The following is a 17,688-nucleotide window of genomic DNA, read 5'->3' as shown; positions in this document are numbered from 1 at the left end:
AAAATATCAAAGATTAGAAAAAATAGCATTTTGAGTTTCAAATGCAGTGATTATTAATAGAAATTACCTAAAAATATTCGCTTATGAGATATCGAAAGCGATAGCAAAGATTAGAAAAGAGCGGTTTCTTTGCAAAAAAATACAGTTAGAGATCTCCGAGGGAGGGTGGGAGCAGAGAAAAGAGGGGTTTCATTGCAAAAAAATACATTTAGATATCTCCAAGGGAGATAAATTTAAAAAACGGGTTGGGGCGAGGGCTTAATATCACACAGAGATAAGTTTATATTGGGTTTGAAAAGGATTGAAAAATGAAGAAATAGAAAGGTAGGAAAAAATACTTACATTTGCATAATCCCTCTGAGCTTGGGTGCCGGATGGTCCAGGTAACGTGTGTTGGAGGGTGGACGGGGTGGCGTCGCTATGTTCTTGTGTGACTGGGCCGGGTCCAGGTAACATGTGTTGGAGGGCGAAGGGACTAGTGACGTTAATTTCTTGTATAGGAGCTGTGACTTGTGCAGCCGGGGTAGCTTCTGAGCCCCTTGAAAAAGCTTGTATAGGTGGGGCTTCGGCATTGAAGCTATTCACCCACTCTGTTTTTAGTGTTTGGTCAGACACCATTGTGGCTTGATTAAGAGTGGCTTGCGTAGGTGGCTGCACTTGGGCAGGTATTGTGGAGCTGGGGGGTTTTGGCCAGCGATCATATTGCATGACAGGGGGCGCATTATTGGCCCTCGTTTTCTTGGAAGGAGGGGGCACGCATTCGTCGCTATTTGCGCCAGCCATAGGTCTCATCAAAGCAGTGTCCGCAAATTCTTCATACTTTGCCTTAAAGAAGAGAAAAAAAATCAAATCAAAATAATTTGCCAGTTTTTAAAGAAAGAAAGTTATTAAACATTATTTTGTTTAGTTTATCACTAAGAAAGCACAAAACCCACATTCACTCCCCCTAAATTTAGGAAAATTAAGTCTACCCTCTCATAAAGTTAATCATGATTTTTATTAAATATAAATAGAAGATATTATCTTTTCTATTTCAAATAAAATTGCTAGCACACAACAAAAATCCTGTATTCACACCCTGGAATATAAATGAAACTTTATTGAAGGCTTTAAAAAATTATAAATTTACACATTAGTTTTCTTGTCAATGGGCGTATATGTCTATACGCAGAATCACCCTTACTTTTAAATAAAATGAAGCTGTTAGAAGAGATGTATTGCCCCCTTTCACATAATGCCCTAAATATATTGTTAAACTTAATCTGTTTCTCTTCTCCATACAGGTTACGAAACTACAATTCTAATTATTGCTTAAAAGTGTTTTAATTTGACAGACGAATAGTCCCTTTGCCTGCCGCGTTTGTAAACACATCGGAAGAGGGGACGACAAAGTAATTATAACCCTGCGGAAATGTACTGTCAAAACATATCGGGTTAATAGCTAAGAGATATGCAGAAGTTGATAGGGCTTACAGAAAGGCCAAATTTATCAAAAAGGTATTTCTTTTTGCTAGAATATGATTGTAAAACAATGGTGGAGGGATTTAGCTGTAAATATAGAGGGAAGTATAGTTATTTCTTTTTGCGAGAATATGGGATTGTAAAACATTGGTGGTGGGGTATTTAGGTGGAAATATATAGGTATGTATAATTATTTCTTTTTTCGATAATTGGGGATTTTAAAACAATGGAGGGAGGGGGGGGGATTTATCTGGAAAGATATAGGGAAGGATAAGTATGTATTTTTGCGAGAATTTGTGATTGTAAAAAAATGGTGGAGGGAGGGGGTGAATTTAGCTGGAAATATAGAGGGAACGATAAGTATTTCTTTTTGCGAGAATTTGGGATTGTAAAACAATGGTGGAAGGAGGGGGGATCTAGCTGGAAATATAGAGGGAAGGATGTCCATGGAAAATTCGTTTGAAAATAAAAAATGTACTTACATGGTAAATTGAAGTTGCCAAGGCTTCAAGTTCATCAAATTTATCCATTGTTGTTTACACAGCGTCAAAATACTTTCTGATAGTTGAATCACATTGCACACCCGTTATATACGAAATCTCAAGGGTGAATTGTTATGTAACGGGGAAAATCATATGTAAGCAGGTCTCTGATTGGCTGAGATGGAGGATGTATCTGACTCGATGATTGGCTGAGAAGGAAACACGTGATCTAACTGTTTCCTATTCCAGGACACCTTGACCTTCACCCCTAGCATGCACTTGTCCAAAAACAACAATAATAAATAAATCCCTCAGGCCTAAAGATTAAAGAAGCCTTAATGTTTCTTAATTCCCTCTTCGTGAATCAACAATTTCACCGCCGATTATGTAAATAAAGTTCTCAGGATACGCTAACCAAACAACAAGGAAGCCATGTTTTTGTCATAATTTCCCCGTCAATAATCAATACGTTCCACGATAGATTATTTAAATCACAGAATAAAGTAGCCTGTGTTTCTTAATTCTAGCATTCGTGAATAAACAATTTCACCTCGATTACTCAATCAAGTTCCATGACATTAATTTAGCCTTCGAGTACGCACTCAATTTCTCAGAAATCAACTTCCCCCTCGATTCCTAGATCAATAACACTGCTCCCGTTAGAATTCAATGCGCATGTGCAACCTTCGCCCCCCGAGTTATTACACATAGAAACAACAAATAAATCGATCTTGGAAAAAGAGGTCATTGACCCCATTAACCACGTGTTCTCCCTAGGGACTCTATGACCATATTGTTTCATAAGTCCCCATGCTCGTGAATCAATAATTTCCCCATCGATTATGTAAATCACCCCTCATGTCATTCGCACGTGGCCAAAAAACAAAAGATCGATTGACCTTGACACACCCACAGTAGACTCGATCGATAATCCTTGAATAAATTATGTCCCGTCAGCATTAAACTAAATTGTAGATGGCAGCAGGGGTGGGTGACCGGGGCTTTAGGGTCACTTCTACTGTAGTCTAAGGTGGGGAAGATGCAGCCTGACGGTATAATAGAAATATCTTGTACTGGCATGTGAATAAATTGAAAAGGAATAGCTAATCAGGACTTGTCCCTGTTGAAGATAGGAAGAGGACCCCCAAAAAGGACCAGTCGTGCTAGTAGTAGGAGTAGCTGTAGTAGAATAAGCAGTATGTAAATAGTGCCTTTTAATTAGTTCATCATACCTGAAAGTTCCAATATAATACTCAAAATGCTCATACGCCATTTTGCAACTGCATGCATATATGCATGCATGCATAATATTGTTATGGTTTAGTTCAACTTCTCCATCAACATTCCCTGAAATTTTCACCTTAATACCCCTAATTTTAGTAGTAGCTGTAGTAGTGTAGCAGTCATAGTAGCAGTAGTAGTGGTAGTAGCTTACACGTTTTCCATTTTGGTTAGTTGAACATTCCACTCATCGTATCCTGTAAGTTTTGACTTAATACCTTAGCCTAGACCATTTCTGGGATATTGCTGGTGCGCCCTTTTTACAGGCCACATGAACATAGTGTGTTTTGATTTAGCTCGACACTATCCTTAAGATTCCAAGACTACTACTACTACTACTAACAACTCACCGCAGCACCAAGCGGCCAGAAGCCAACACAGCTACGCACGCTCCTCCTCCATCCCAGTCTATTCAAAGCCTCCCACTTTACACTCGCCCATAAAGTGAAGCTGTCCATCTGATCAATCTTTTCATTGCCCAACTTCACCTTTTCATCTTCACTTATTCCTAGCCTTAGTGACTTAGTCTTCTTAACATTAATTTTCAACCCTATTCTAGCACCCTGAACTCGCAACACCCTGAATTTCATTCATTTTTCTCCCACTTTCATCTAGGATGCTTAAATCATCAGTATAATCTAAGTACAGGAGACTTTTTCCTCCCCATTTGATTCCTTGGTCTCCCATTGCCTATTCTGTGCTCCTTAAGACAAAGTCCATCAAAATAATCCATATAAAGGGGGATAGAACACAACCCTGCTTAACTCCTGATTTAATACAAAACCAGATACTAACCTCATTTCCTACCTTAACCGCAGCAGTGTTTTTCTCGTACATAGCACTAATCACTTTAATTTATTTGTCTTGTATACCATACAAGGATAAAACCTTTACTAAAGCTTTTCTATCAACAAAATCGAACGCTTGCTCATAATCTATAAAACTGAAAACCAAAGGTGTTTGAAAACTCAGGCACTTCTCAATTATTAACCTAAGAGTGAAAATTTGGTCGCCATATCCTCTACCTTTTCTAAAACCGCACTGTTCTTCTCTTAAAGCTTTGTCTACGGCATCTCTCAGTCTAAAAAGTATCATATTACTAAGCAATTTACTACCTTTAGAGACCAGACTAATCCCTCGATAATTGCCACACTCACTTTTATCACCTTTCTTATAAAGTGGCTTAATTAAGGTTTTCCTAAAATCATTAGGTACTTCCCCCTTTTTCAAAAATCATATTCATAATCTTCAGTAACTTATTTCTAAACTCAGAGCCACCATATTTAAGAAACTCATTTACCACCCTATCAGCACCTGGAGCCTTATTGTTTTTTAGTCCTTTTAGTACTGTCGCTAATTCCTCCTCAAAAAACAAATCTTCCTTCAACTCTATCTCGGTTAAGCGAATTCTCAAAATGTTCGGCCCATCTCTCTTTAGTTTTTTACTTATCGGTAATTGCGGCCCCATTCCTATCTTTAACTGGGCCAAGTCCGCATTGACTACTCCCTCTGAATTTGTTAAAATGCCAGTACAATATTTTACTATTATGCCGTCTAGCTGCATCTCCAAGATCTTCAATAAAGTTATCCATGGTCTCCTCATCAAGCCCCTTTAGTTCATATTTTCATGCTTTCTCCACTTTCTTTACATTCCTTTTGTTTTCATATGATCTATCACTAAGGTAATTCTTGTATAAGTCCTTTGTCCTTTCTATCAAACATAAAGACTTTTCACTAATATTCTTAGCTGCAGTTCTAGCTTTCTTCTTTAAGACACTTCACAAATTATTTTTCTAAAATTATTCCAACCATCTTCCACATTATCAAATTCCAAACTCTTAAGTTTAGTATTCAACTGTTCCTGGAAAGTTTCTCTCAAACTCTTATCCTGGAGCCTACCAACATCATAACTTCCCGGGAGGTAGTTACCCTTCCGATATTTCAGCTTTAAATTAACCCTTGACACTACTAGATGGTGATATTTACTTTCAACATCAATAACGGCACTCCCATATACCCTAGAATATTGTATTGATCCTGCCAGTCTTCGGTTTACAATAACATTATCAATAAGGTTTGCTGTCTTACCATCACGTGAATACCATGTTAACTTATGAGCCATTTTATGACCAAACACCGTATTGGTTATAACTAGGTTGTTATACCTACAAAATTGCAAAAGTCTGTAGCCACTACTGTTTTCATTTCGTACACCAATTTTACCTAGGCTAGTATACCCTCTATCCCTATTCCTACCGACCTGGACGTTAAAATCTCCCAATAAAAACACATTATTTTTGCCTCGGGCCCTGTTTATTTGCTCCTGTAGCAGTAAGTAAAATTCATCTTAATCACTAGTATCTCCGTCAGTCGGCTCTACAAGGGCATATGCTACTATAGCTGATACCCTGAGCTTCTTAGTTATAAAATGAGCAATTAGTATTCTATTATTAATACCTTCCCAGCCTAAACAATACTTAGCAGCTTCCTTATTCATCATGAGCCCTACTCCCTGTCTATGTACCCTATCCTTCCTGCCTGAGTAAACAAATTCTATATCACCTAATTTCATGCTTCCCACCCCTGGAATATGAGTTTCTGAAACTCCTAATAAATCCAGTTCGAATCATCTGAATTCGTCAGTCAAAATGTCGATACGATAGTCATTTTTTAACGTCGTAACATTCCAAGTTCCAATTTTCTTGTTCTTTAAGTCATTGAAATTATTTTCGCCTCAGGAAAAGCAATGATCCCGAATACCAGTGTAGGACGGGGATCACATATCTTCTCAAGTCTACACCGAAATGCTTAAGCCGGCCTAGAACCGGACAGCAAGAAGTCTCTGGGACCTCCATGAATGGGAGCTTTGTCGCAACATGGTTTTCAGCACTTGGCGATGCTCTTCTATCAACAAGAGTCGAAATCCTGCACAGACAATCTCAAGCATATCACCTCCGACTCATTATGTATTCATGCCTACAAATATTATGCTACTACGGGGAGGTAGCCCATAATAGATAAATTAGCTAGGAAGAGGTTTTTCAGCCCGAAGACGCCCGTCAAAACATACCAAGCCCAGAAAATTATCCATTAGTCAGAATCCCGTGCGAATGCTGTGTCGTTTACTAGGCCAAGAGCTTCCAAGATTCCAAGAGCTTCAGTTTAATACCCTTACGCTTTTTTGAATGTAAGAATCAAGATGCCCCCTCTCCTTTCCAAATCACTAATCCCATATGTAAACAATGAACAAATTATATAAACTACAGCCCTTACCCGAGGTCTTTATGGGGTCTTGTTATCCCCAGAGGCATAGTTATTGAACTTTGCAGCCATGCTGAACACAATGGCTATCTTGAAATTTTGTTCGGATTTCTTCGGGAGGGGGAAGTGAAAATAGGCGTGGGAGAGGCATGGTTGCCCATAGTCACTTTGTTTTAGGTTCTCCAAATGACTGCCATAAAACTCTCCATTGATAGAAAAAAATAAGATAAGTTCAAGCCGCGGTAATTGAAATTTACCAACGATGCAAAACTAGACTTATCCCCGGTACCTGTCTAAGTCTCAACAACTCAGAAAACCGAAAAAAAAATAATAAAAACAACGTACTAAGTAAATGGAACAGAATTGTTGCAGATGCAACGCTATAGCTTTGCCTATGCTAAAGAGCGTAAGGCTTTAATGATTTACTTATTGCAATTTGTTCCAGGCTCATTTCATATGGGAAAGTGTGGTCGTGTAAACTTTAGAGGGGGTTTATTCGATTGCAAATTGAAAGTTCTAGTGCCTTTTTAAGAATCAAAAGCGATCAGAGGGCAACCCGTCTCCCACGCTCTTGTTTCCCCAAGTGCAGCCGATTAAAATTTGACATAGCTATTTTGTCCAATATAATCCAAAGGCCGAAAAACAATGCCTTCGTGATTTACAAGACCCCCACAGCCCCCGGGACAGGGGCTGTAAGTTATGCAAGTTGCTCATTGTTAAAATATAAGGTTTTTATGGAAGTTCCAATTCACTTTTCAAGAATCAAAAGCAACCTGATTTATTTCCATGGAATAGCTTAGATCAATCTGGAACACCTGAGACCGTCACTGTAGCTGTTAATCAGATTTTGACAAACGCTACTAGTCAGCCAAGTAATCAGGATAAAGCCACCCGAGCCTAGTGGATGCCACGCTGGACTTATAATTGTTTGTCCTTCGGGACGAAGGTTCGAGTCTTGATGTAATAAATCCTTTGGCTTAAGCTGAGGGTTATTGGTGTGACTCTGCTAGTATAGCCGTCGAGAGTCTGGGGAACTTACTGTTAAACGGATTCCCACGTAATATCTGGATGTCAGATGCCGAGTGAGGTGGAAAAACCTTTTTCTGCTGCAGTTTTAAGATCAAGTAATAAAGTTGATGAGAGGGGACTTCAAAACTTTCTCTTACTACAGAAGGGAGACCAGGTTCTCTTCTGGTAGATATGCTGAAAACAAGAATCTAGGGCCCCCTTCATGTTCCAACACCGAGGTTGAATTGGTCCTTAAACCAGAAAAGGTATAACTTGGTAATTCACAGTTATATTTGACTAAGTTTCTTTTATGTTTGACAACGTTTCTTAGTAGGGGTCATGATTTACAACCCAATAGAATTTGGTCTGGTCCCTGACAGTCGAACAACGCCATTTGAACACTGTCTGTTGTAACTCTTCAATTATTGTTGAGATACAACAACTAATCAAAGACCCTCCCCCCCCTGCAAAAGTCCGAAGGGGCTGGATTCCAAAAGGTGCAACGTAAAAATTAGCTCCCACCTTCTATATAGCTGGCGCTTGTGGATGTCCTTATTAGCGCTTGCCTCTCTCGTGGTCCTTAATTCTTCACAGGAGAAATACCCGGTTTGAACTCAGGAATGTCCAAATTAGTACACTACCTTTTTCTTCCGCCAGATTTGATTGAGATCCGAGAGCCTCTTCCAATTGATGAAATGATTACAATAATTTAAGGATTGCCCCCCCCCCCCTAGATATCGGATCTAGTACGGATCCCAGAAAATTAGGACATCTTCTCTTACTTCTCACTCATTTTTGTTGGGATCCGACAGCCTTTCTGGTAGATGCTTGAATGACAAGAATCCCCCCCCCCCTTCTTTCTACTTCCATCTACAGTCGTCGGATAGTATACGGATATCTAAAAGACCGCCTAACAGTAGTTGTGCCGAGTAAGTGGATAAGAAAAAACCCTACTCCTACTTTTTTCGGATTGTGGCAAGATTTGTATTGATCTAATTCTGCATCCAAGCTTATGGGCTTAGGAAATTTTTTAAAATTTAAAGGAAATCGAAAATTTCACGGAAGAGGCAAAAATATGGGAAACGCACATTTAAAAATCGTTTGTTTTTTAATGTTTTTTGTCGAAAACTGGAAAAAATTTACAAAATTACACATTACACAAAAAAATTACGCAAATAAAATTGCACATTGTTTTGAATGAATCCGAGCAGCTAGAGTAAAACGCATGGAAAAAAAGTCGGAGGTCATGGTGCAGGAAAATGAAGCGCAAACCTGATTTGCGGCTTGAAGACATGTGACAACTAGCATCACAACAAATACATCGAATCGTAAATATTACCTGCGGTTAGAAGAGAAGCAACAGTGAGAATCACAACGAGTCCCAGAAGAATAACAAATCCTATAAAATGGATAATTCTTTGATTTATGTATGTATAAATGCATACTTTTTTTCTTAAAAACAATTTTTAATGAATCCAAGCCGCTAAAAAAGGCATAGAAAAATTTCGTATATAATAATCCACGAAAATGAAGCTCAGACGAGATCCACGGCTAGAAGACATGTGACGACTAGCATCACCACGACCCTTAAATGAAAATAAGGGACAACAAAATCTGCGGTGAGAAGAAAACCGACAGGGATGATCATATCGAATCATAAATGAAACCTGCGGTTAGAAGATAAGCAACTGGGAGAATCACAACGAGTCAGAGAAGGAAATAAATCCTTTATATGGATGATTCTTCACTGCATTAACAGGAAGAAGGATTTAAATTCACGCCATAATTTCTTTGATTACGTTAATAAAGATTAGATAAACAAATATATACAAGCCTGCCGCGTGCTGAGTGCCGGGGCCGGGGCGAAGCATGGGTTCCTGGTACTATATATATATATATATATATATATATATATATATATATATATATATATATATATATTATATCAGGCCTCCCACTGGGCTCAAAATTATGAAAAAAAATTCATATTTTTAACCTAGGTTCATAAATGGTTCGTAATTTAGAAAAAAGGTTCATAAAGTTCATATTTTTCTTGTCATCAGCTGGAAAGCACTTGCGGTTGCTGTCTTTTTCCTTATAAAGGACAAGCGAAGCAAATGTATGTGCAAGAGTTTTATTTAAAACGTTTCAAACTGTAACACTCAGCATGTTTTGTGAACATACATTTTCTTCTGTTCAAACAGATATTGTTACATCTAACTTGGTTCCTATATTGCCACTATATCTTCTTGTACTAAGCTATCTTTTAGTCTTTTCCTTTTTCTGGCTTGAGTCTTTGCTACCTTCATAGAGTTTTCTAGATTCCTAAATAGTTGATTGAAGCTTATGAGCTGTAACATAACTTCTTGGCAGAAGATCATAAGTTGATTGATTATTCTTTTTTTTTTTTTTCTTTTTTTTTTTACATGGATTCACACTAATGCTTTTTCTGTTTTTTTTTTTTTTTTTTTTAGGAAAGGTTTGCTGCTATATTAATGCTTTTTTTGCTTTGTGCCAATGGTTGCTTGGTTGCTGCTTAAGAGCTAAAAATGGGCAGATGCAAGTTTAATAGCGCATGGTTAAAAAAAGAGGACAATGCTAAGCGCTTGTTCGGTGATTGGTGTGCAGGCAGTGTTAATAGGGACGAAGAAGCTTTCGGCAAAGTGTGTAACAAGAGCTTTATGTGCACTAGAGGATGGAACTCTATAATCCAACACTCAGAGGGCGAAAAGCATGTTTCGAATCTTAGAGAGAAACTGGACCCGCTCCAGCTTGTCTTGCAGACAACTAGCTCGTCAAACCCCGAAATAAATTTGATTTCTAGAAAGGACCAGGTTCTTTTTCCATCTACAGTTCTTTTTCATAGGACACGCAAAAGCGGAAGATTTACACCAGCACCTACTACAATCTCTAAAGGATGCTAACCTTGATCTCCGTCAAGTCTTGATGCTGGAAAGTGACGGACCTAATGTCAACAAGAAAGCTTGGAGGTTATTTGATTCCAAAGGTTTGGACCATCACGGATCCAAAGTTTCCGATTCGAATTTTCTACTTCTTTAGTGGTTGGCCTGCCCGTTTAGAAGGGTTTGGTACCATCCAAGAGAATCTCAAGCTTCCTCCACATGGTTTCCTGAAACATGTGCCAAGTCGATGACTAGCCCTCGTTGTTTCAGCTGAGAGACTTGATGAGCAATGGGATGCTCTCGATGAGTATTTTCTGAAATTCACCCCTAAGAAAAGACCAGAATTGACGAAGTCTAGCAGATACTGAGGGATATCCGAGTGTACCACAACTAATGCATTGGTCCTCCTTGACATATCTTTTGGAAAGCTATTTGCTCAGTTCACAGAGTTGTTTCAACGTGAAGAACCACTTATCCACATTCTGTATGACGAAATGCGTCGACTAGTAGTGATGACCGCCAGTCGTTTTGTCAAGCAAAGTGCTTTGACTGATATTCAGAAGATAAAAAATACTTTTTCTGAGCTCTCCAATTCAAGTGGGGATTTTCTTCCATCCGATAAAGTAGCATGCGGTGACGGCGTGGAAGAATGCCTGTCGAAGGTACAAAAAGTTGATGCTCTGAACTTCAGAAGTAGTGCCAGAACTGCTTACCTGGCCGCTTGTTGCCATATTGAAGAGAAATCACTAGGTCAAAGTGCCCTTCAGCATTTCCGGTGCCTGCGGCTGGATGATTCGAATCCTGAGACAAGAACAAGCGAATTTGTGGAAATCGTGAGATTTATGCCTTTCCGTGTGAATACTGAAGCTGCTATTGACGAATGGAACGTGCTCCACCTGGAACCGAGTTTGCCTAAGAACATGACTTCAGCGAGGATTGATGTTTTACGGAACTCGGTTTTACTCTGAAAATCTATCAAGGACAGACAAAATATCCCCCTTTTTAAAGATAGTAAAAGTAGTTCTCTGCATGTTGCATGCGAACGCGGATGTTGGACATGATTTTTCCTAGTCAGGACGGATCATGACCGATGAAAAATCATCGATGAAAGTCAAAATGCTCAATGCTAGACTGATAGTATCTGACGCTCTAAAGAAGTTTGAGAATAGGTTCGAGATAGTCCCTATTACCAGAGAGCTGTTGAATTTGGGGCAAAATGCGTGCCAGAGCTATGAACTGTACCTGGAAGCTGAGCGATCTAGACAGGCTGAAGAGGAGTCCAAAAGGAAAGAAGAAGAGAAGAAGGCAAGAGAAGAAGAGGAAAAAAAAGAGGATGTTACATGAGAAGAAGACCATTGAACACCTGGAAAAAGATTTGATTGAGAAGAAGTCAGTTGAAAAGGAGAAGAGACAAGTAGCAGAAAGGCTTCTTCAAGAAGCTAATGAGAAGCTGAAAAAAGCCATAGATGCCAATTACTTTGTAGAAATAAGCCTCGCAAAAAGTATGATCAAGGCTTTGAGCTGGAAGATGCGCGAAAAAGATGAGGCAGCCAGAGAGGTTGAGCGGATGCAGAACAGGGTAAACAAACGAAAGTCGTCCTTAATTTCGTCATATTTTGCCAAAAAAAGGAACAAGTAGAGTGGACTATTTTGTACTATTGTATTTTGTACTTTTATACAAATTAAACGCATTTAACTGAACTCATGAAAAAAAAAAACAACAATACTATGTGCAACAGTGGTGAAAACACAAACTGCCACTTTTTATGTCCACGGACAGTTTCTGAGGTGCACATATCGTAAATTTAGGTTCATAATAGGTTCATAAAAAGCGCAATCAAAAGTTCTTAAAGTTCATATTTGTCTGGTCAAAAGTTCATAAAGTTCATATTTTTCACAAAAATCTAGCCGGAGGCCTGATATATATATATATATATATATATATATATATATATATATATATATATATATATATATATATATATATATATATATATATATATATATATATATATATATATATATATATATATATATATATATATATATATATATATAGCATATTGTCATTGAAAGGGGGATACAGTTTATAGTGTCACTTAATGTCCACTTTCCCTTTTTTATGTTTTTTTTTTTTTTTAACTGCAAAAGACTATGTATTGTTTTTCAAAAATCTATGGATATATTTTCACTATGATAGGTGATAGGCTGTATAGTTTTACTTGTTCATTTAAAGTGAGAGGTTGGAAATAAAAGCAACGCTCCGTGTTTGTTAAAATTTATTGTTAAATTACTTCGAAATTTTAAATTGTTTAAACTTATTTTTGATTAATTTTTTTCAGGGCTAGCATATATACTAACCCTACTTGGTCAAGGTACTGACTTTGATTCTCTTCATTGGTTTGAAACAGTATCGCATCGCTACACTGAGGCTCTTGTCGATGTAAGGCATCAGCAAGCACTAAGCGGAAGAAGTGGCAAGAAATGTGCCGATGGAGAAAAGCTACGCCAAACACTCAGCCTGACCATAAGGAGACTTGATACTTATAGACAGGTTAGCTCTATTCTGCCTCTTATTTTTCTTGAATAAGATATTCCAAGAGTTTTGACTTTTACTAATAACTCAATTATAGGAGAGCGGCAGTGCTGCTTAGATAAAAAGCGAAATGGCTTCTATATATTATCTTATGTTTTTTTCAGGTCACTTCGCATGGAAGGAATTGTAGTAGAAAGCTCCGGGGGGGGGGCTTATTTCGTTGGATTTCGAAAGTTCTAGTGCTCTTTTTAAGAGTTGAAAGTGATTAGAGGGTGACTACCCCTCTTCCTGGGAGTTTTTCTGGTACATGGCCCCCTTTAACCCTCAAAGATATCTGATCAAAGTTTTGAGATATATATTACGTTCAGAATAGTTAAAAGATCCAATTAATATACCTCCAGGGATAAAATGACCCCCACAGACCCTAGGGCAAGGGCTGTAAAATATAAAAGTTGCCTGTTGTTTATATGGCCTATGGATTTTATAATGTAATTAATTTAAAAAAAAAAAAATTCCACAAAATAAGTTTTCAAAAAAAAGTAAGGGGCTCCATTAAACCAAAAATGAACAAAATAGAATCAAATAATCTACTAAGCATATATCTACCACAAATCAGTATCAATAAATAAATGAAACCCAAAACGAACAGAAAATACAATGAATAACAGTCAAACTCAAAACGAGCAGAAATTAATATGAGTTGGGTTCGAAACCCCTCTGCTTTCTAAAAGCCTGACTGTATCTTGTACTTTACTGAAAAAAATTCAAATGAATTTGCTGAAAATAATTTGCATTGTCAGTTTAATATACATATCCTAATATTTATTCCTTAAAATCTTGATTAATTTTTGATTTCTTAAAGTTATAAAATGAAAACATTTAAAAGATTTTTTTTCAGTAAAGCTCAAATTATATTCTGGCTTTTATTCCTTTGGAAAGTTCACCTCCAGAAACTACCCTCTCAACGTGAAAATCTCACCATATAAAACCAAAATTATTTATTATGCTGGACAGTACCGGGAAATCTGACCCCCCCCCCTTTCTCCATGGAAAATTCCTTCTCCTAACGGAAACTCTCTCCATGTAAAGTTCTTTCCAAATACAACACTCCACCCCCCATCAGGAAAATTCCCCTCAAACAGTTCCTTTCTAGCTGAAAATTACTCCTAGAAGATTTCCTGCGGACGATTCCGGCTGAAAATTTTTCTTAGCCCACTTTTATTTGAAAAAGACTTTAATTTCTGATTGTTTTAAAAATCATTTTGAAACACCCACCCCCCCCCCCCCCTCTGTTGAAAATCCTTCTCACAAAAACCCCCTTTCCCTAGTAGAAAGGTTCTCCCACAGAAAATTCCCTCTGGAGAATTTATCCCATGGAGAATTTCTCCCGTGGAAAATCCCATAACTTAAGGAAAATCAGTCTAGTCATCTCCAACCTAGTAAATATTTCCACCGGTCAATTCCCCTTAATTTCTCCACATTTAAAATTTAGTTGGCAAAGAGAAAGTAAGCCAAATAAAAATAATTCTGTTTAGGAATCTTGGCAAATACCCCAGTGTAAAATTTCTCCTTATAAAGTTCACCCCCCGGGAACTTCCCTCCGCACGGAAAATTATTCCGTGCGGGGGGATAGAAAATCCCCCCAGCAGACAATTCTCCCCTCCCCCTGCCTGAAAAATGTCTGTATACTTCCCAATAAGAATTACTATTCGTAAACAATGGGCAAATTTCGATCGTCCTGGGAAAAAATACAAGATTCCACAATTTTGCAGATGGAAACTTGAAACTTCTACAGGGTTCTCGGATATGCTGAATTTGATGACCTGATTTTCATTAAGATTCATTGACCTTTAGGGGGTGTTTTACCCCTTTTTCAAAAATCAGGCACTTTTTATCAGGCTCGTAGCTTTTGATGCGTAACACTAAACTTAATGAATCTTATATATTCGTAATCAAGATAAAAAGCCAATTCTTTTGATGTATCTATTATATCAAAATTCCGTTTTTAGAGGTTCGGTTACTATTGAGCCGCATCGCTTCTTCTTACAGTTCGTTACCACGAACTGTTTGATAAAATCAAGTTAAAGATTGTTAACTGCTCTGCTTTCACTACCAAAAATTAACATTTCCCTACGGTCATCATTACTATAATGGTTTTTCTGGACCCTGATAAAGTAAATCTGAGGCGTAGTAAATAGCTTGAAATCAGAAAGTTCTTACTTCGTCCAGTTGGACATTCAATGTATTACAGACTTAATTAAACGGCAACTGAAGAAATTAATGCTTGATTAATTTGTAACTTTGTCAAATTTATTGGAAACTTGCGGTTGTTAGTTAACTGGTTTCACCCAAAAGAGGGAGCATCAAGATGAATCGTATTCATCCTTAAGATGCATATTTGGTAAGAATAGTTGCAAATTTTCTTTCGGGTAGAAGTAAAAAAACTGAGTATGTATCAGTTTATTCTGATCCCCAGCCAATCTTATGTGCAGTTTCCCAGGGAACAATTTTAAGCCCTCTACTATTTTTGGTTATGGTAAAAGAGTTGGAAAATGATGAGTCAGATCGCTTTAAGTTCTTTGATGATCTATCCGTACTGGAGCTAGGTGAAAAGAGTGTTTCAAGTGAGGTAGACAGAATTATGGCGAGTTTATCACGCCAAGCTGAGGAGGGCAAAATGATCGTCAATTGTGAAAAATCGCTCGTATTAACTTTTTCTTTTTTGAGGGACTGTTCATTCCTTGCTTTACAGAATGTTTCAGGCATCATGGATATCAAACTCTTGGGAATATATCTCACACATGACCTGGAGTGGAAAAAACAGATACAAGAGATGATCTAACGGGCAAACCTGGTTACCTTTCTTTAAAACTTCTTGTTCGTCATGGTATCCCAACCCCCACTTATTGCGTATTTTTCTTACATTTGTCAGACCGCTGGTAGAATATACTTGTCCTGTTTGGCATTACAGCCTGACTTTGGACCAGAAGGATCGCCTGGAAAGGATCCAATACTGAGCTCTTCTGGTAGTGTCTAAATCTCCCAAAGTCCCTTGTTGCCCCTTTTAAAGCAATTTTCACTCATAACGCTTTCGACACGCCGTGATGAATTGTGTTTTAAATTTGGTGTCGGTGTTTTCGAAAATCCGCAGCTTCGTGAAATCTCCCCCCCCCTGAGTATCTCCCTTCGCGCCAAAGGCTCCCGCGACATGTAGCTCAACCGGTACAAAAAATTCAGCCGGTACCAGCCCAGCATATGACGTACGCAAGTAGCTTTGTTCTCTCGTTCATCAAGACTCTTAATTCTGCACCCACTGGTCCATAATAGTATATATTTATTTGCTTTAGTTCATTATTCTTTTTATTTGTTGAAATCTGTTAAGTTTGAATCTGGGATATTTCGAATCAATGTATAATTTTGTATGACGATGGCTATGGCTGTGGTTTTCATATATTTTATGTGTTTAGTGCCTTATTATGACAAGAACTGCCGCTGATCGGCAAGTCCGCGTAATGGGCTTGAAAATAAAATCGTTTTATTATTATTATTATTAAGGGCTCAGAATCATCTTTTTAGCCTTGTCTGAAATTTTTATATTGTTTTTGTGCTAGATGTTAAATATCAATGGGATTCTTGAGAACTATTTCAGATTTTGAGGGTGGTGATAAGGGGAAAAGTTTCTAAATTTAGAAGATAGTTGTAGTCTCGTGGAAAAAATTAGTTTTAGAACATCCTGTTGTATATAATCATTTTAATAAGATTTTGTGTATATGGCTGACTTTTTTTTCAATGTTACTAATCCTTTTATTGCATTATTCATTTTTTCAGGAATTTCAGCTACTGCAGTACAGCCTGGTTAGTGCCCGAGCATTATTTGGCTCAAATCTGTCAAGTAGTATTTCAGCGGAAAAAGACGATAATAAATCTATCAGCACCAACCCTTCTCTTGGAGATGTATGACTTTTCTGTAATTCTATTTTAAATTCTGCAAAGCCTCATTATATGGCAAATACCTGCTAGTACCTTGTTCGAATTGAATTGTTTATTTTGTGTGTCAGTCATCAATAATAAATAATTTAAGCAGATATTTATTTATTTTCATTATAAATAACAAATAGATATGAAATGGAGTGTTAAAAAAAGGAGAAAAGAAAGCACTAACACTGAACACTACAGTAGAATTAAGACTAGTTTACTAAATAACGCGATAGACAACCATAGCACAGTCTAACATGTCGTGATGAGATGTCTGCAAAGAACAGAGCCTGACCAGACACACAAAATATTTCTAGATTGATTTGAAACTCTTCAGGTGGCAACTAATTGCAAAAAGGATGTGAACAAACTGTTTGTCGAATGTAATGACTGATAAAACCGCAATCTCCACCCACGATGGCTTTGATTGGATTAATAGCCTCATGCAAAGTTTCTAGGTGCAGCCATCTAGGTCACATAGTAGAAACTTGGCATGTTAAAAAGCATTGGTCGTAGTATTCCTCTCATCAGACATAGTAAATACCAACCAAGAAGTTGACAAAGCCAGCAAATGTGGCAGAGTCAACACGTCGTTAATTGTTGATAGCGGAGTTTTTATACCAAGTATTTCAAGAAGCACTTCACATCCACTACGAGGCAATGAACTTAAAATTGCAGCAAAAACGATCAAATATATCTTAAATAACTCCCAATAGAAGGTTCCACGTTACTGAGGCTTGATGACAGTGGCACCAAACGACCATTTATAGTAATGCTATCA

The 17,688-nt window shown here is 37.7% G+C and overlaps 1 protein-coding gene across 1 annotated transcript in view; it reads left to right on the top strand.

Annotated features, from left to right (window-relative positions):
• Positions 1 to 17,011, top strand: part of SWIP (strumpellin and WASH-interacting protein) — a 190,506-nt gene extending 173,495 nt beyond the window's left edge. The window contains exons 19-20 of the mRNA XM_089102346.1: positions 12,739 to 12,950; positions 16,761 to 17,011. Coding sequence (XP_088958472.1) covers positions 12,739 to 12,950; positions 16,761 to 16,892 — 344 coding nt within the window. The 3' untranslated portion in view covers positions 16,893 to 17,011. The remainder of the gene's footprint in view (positions 1 to 12,738; positions 12,951 to 16,760) is intronic.
• The last annotated feature ends 677 nt before the right edge of the window (positions 17,012 to 17,688 follow it).

The sequence above is a fragment of the Artemia sp. Qi Xiang Cuo genome, chromosome 16 (genome assembly GCF_049724085.1).
Source record: "Artemia sp. Qi Xiang Cuo chromosome 16, ASM4972408v1, whole genome shotgun sequence".
Lineage (NCBI taxonomy): Eukaryota > Metazoa > Arthropoda > Branchiopoda > Anostraca > Artemiidae > Artemia > Artemia sp. Qi Xiang Cuo.
Note: the sequence above shows the minus strand (reverse complement) of the source record. Positions and strands in the feature narration are given on the sequence as shown.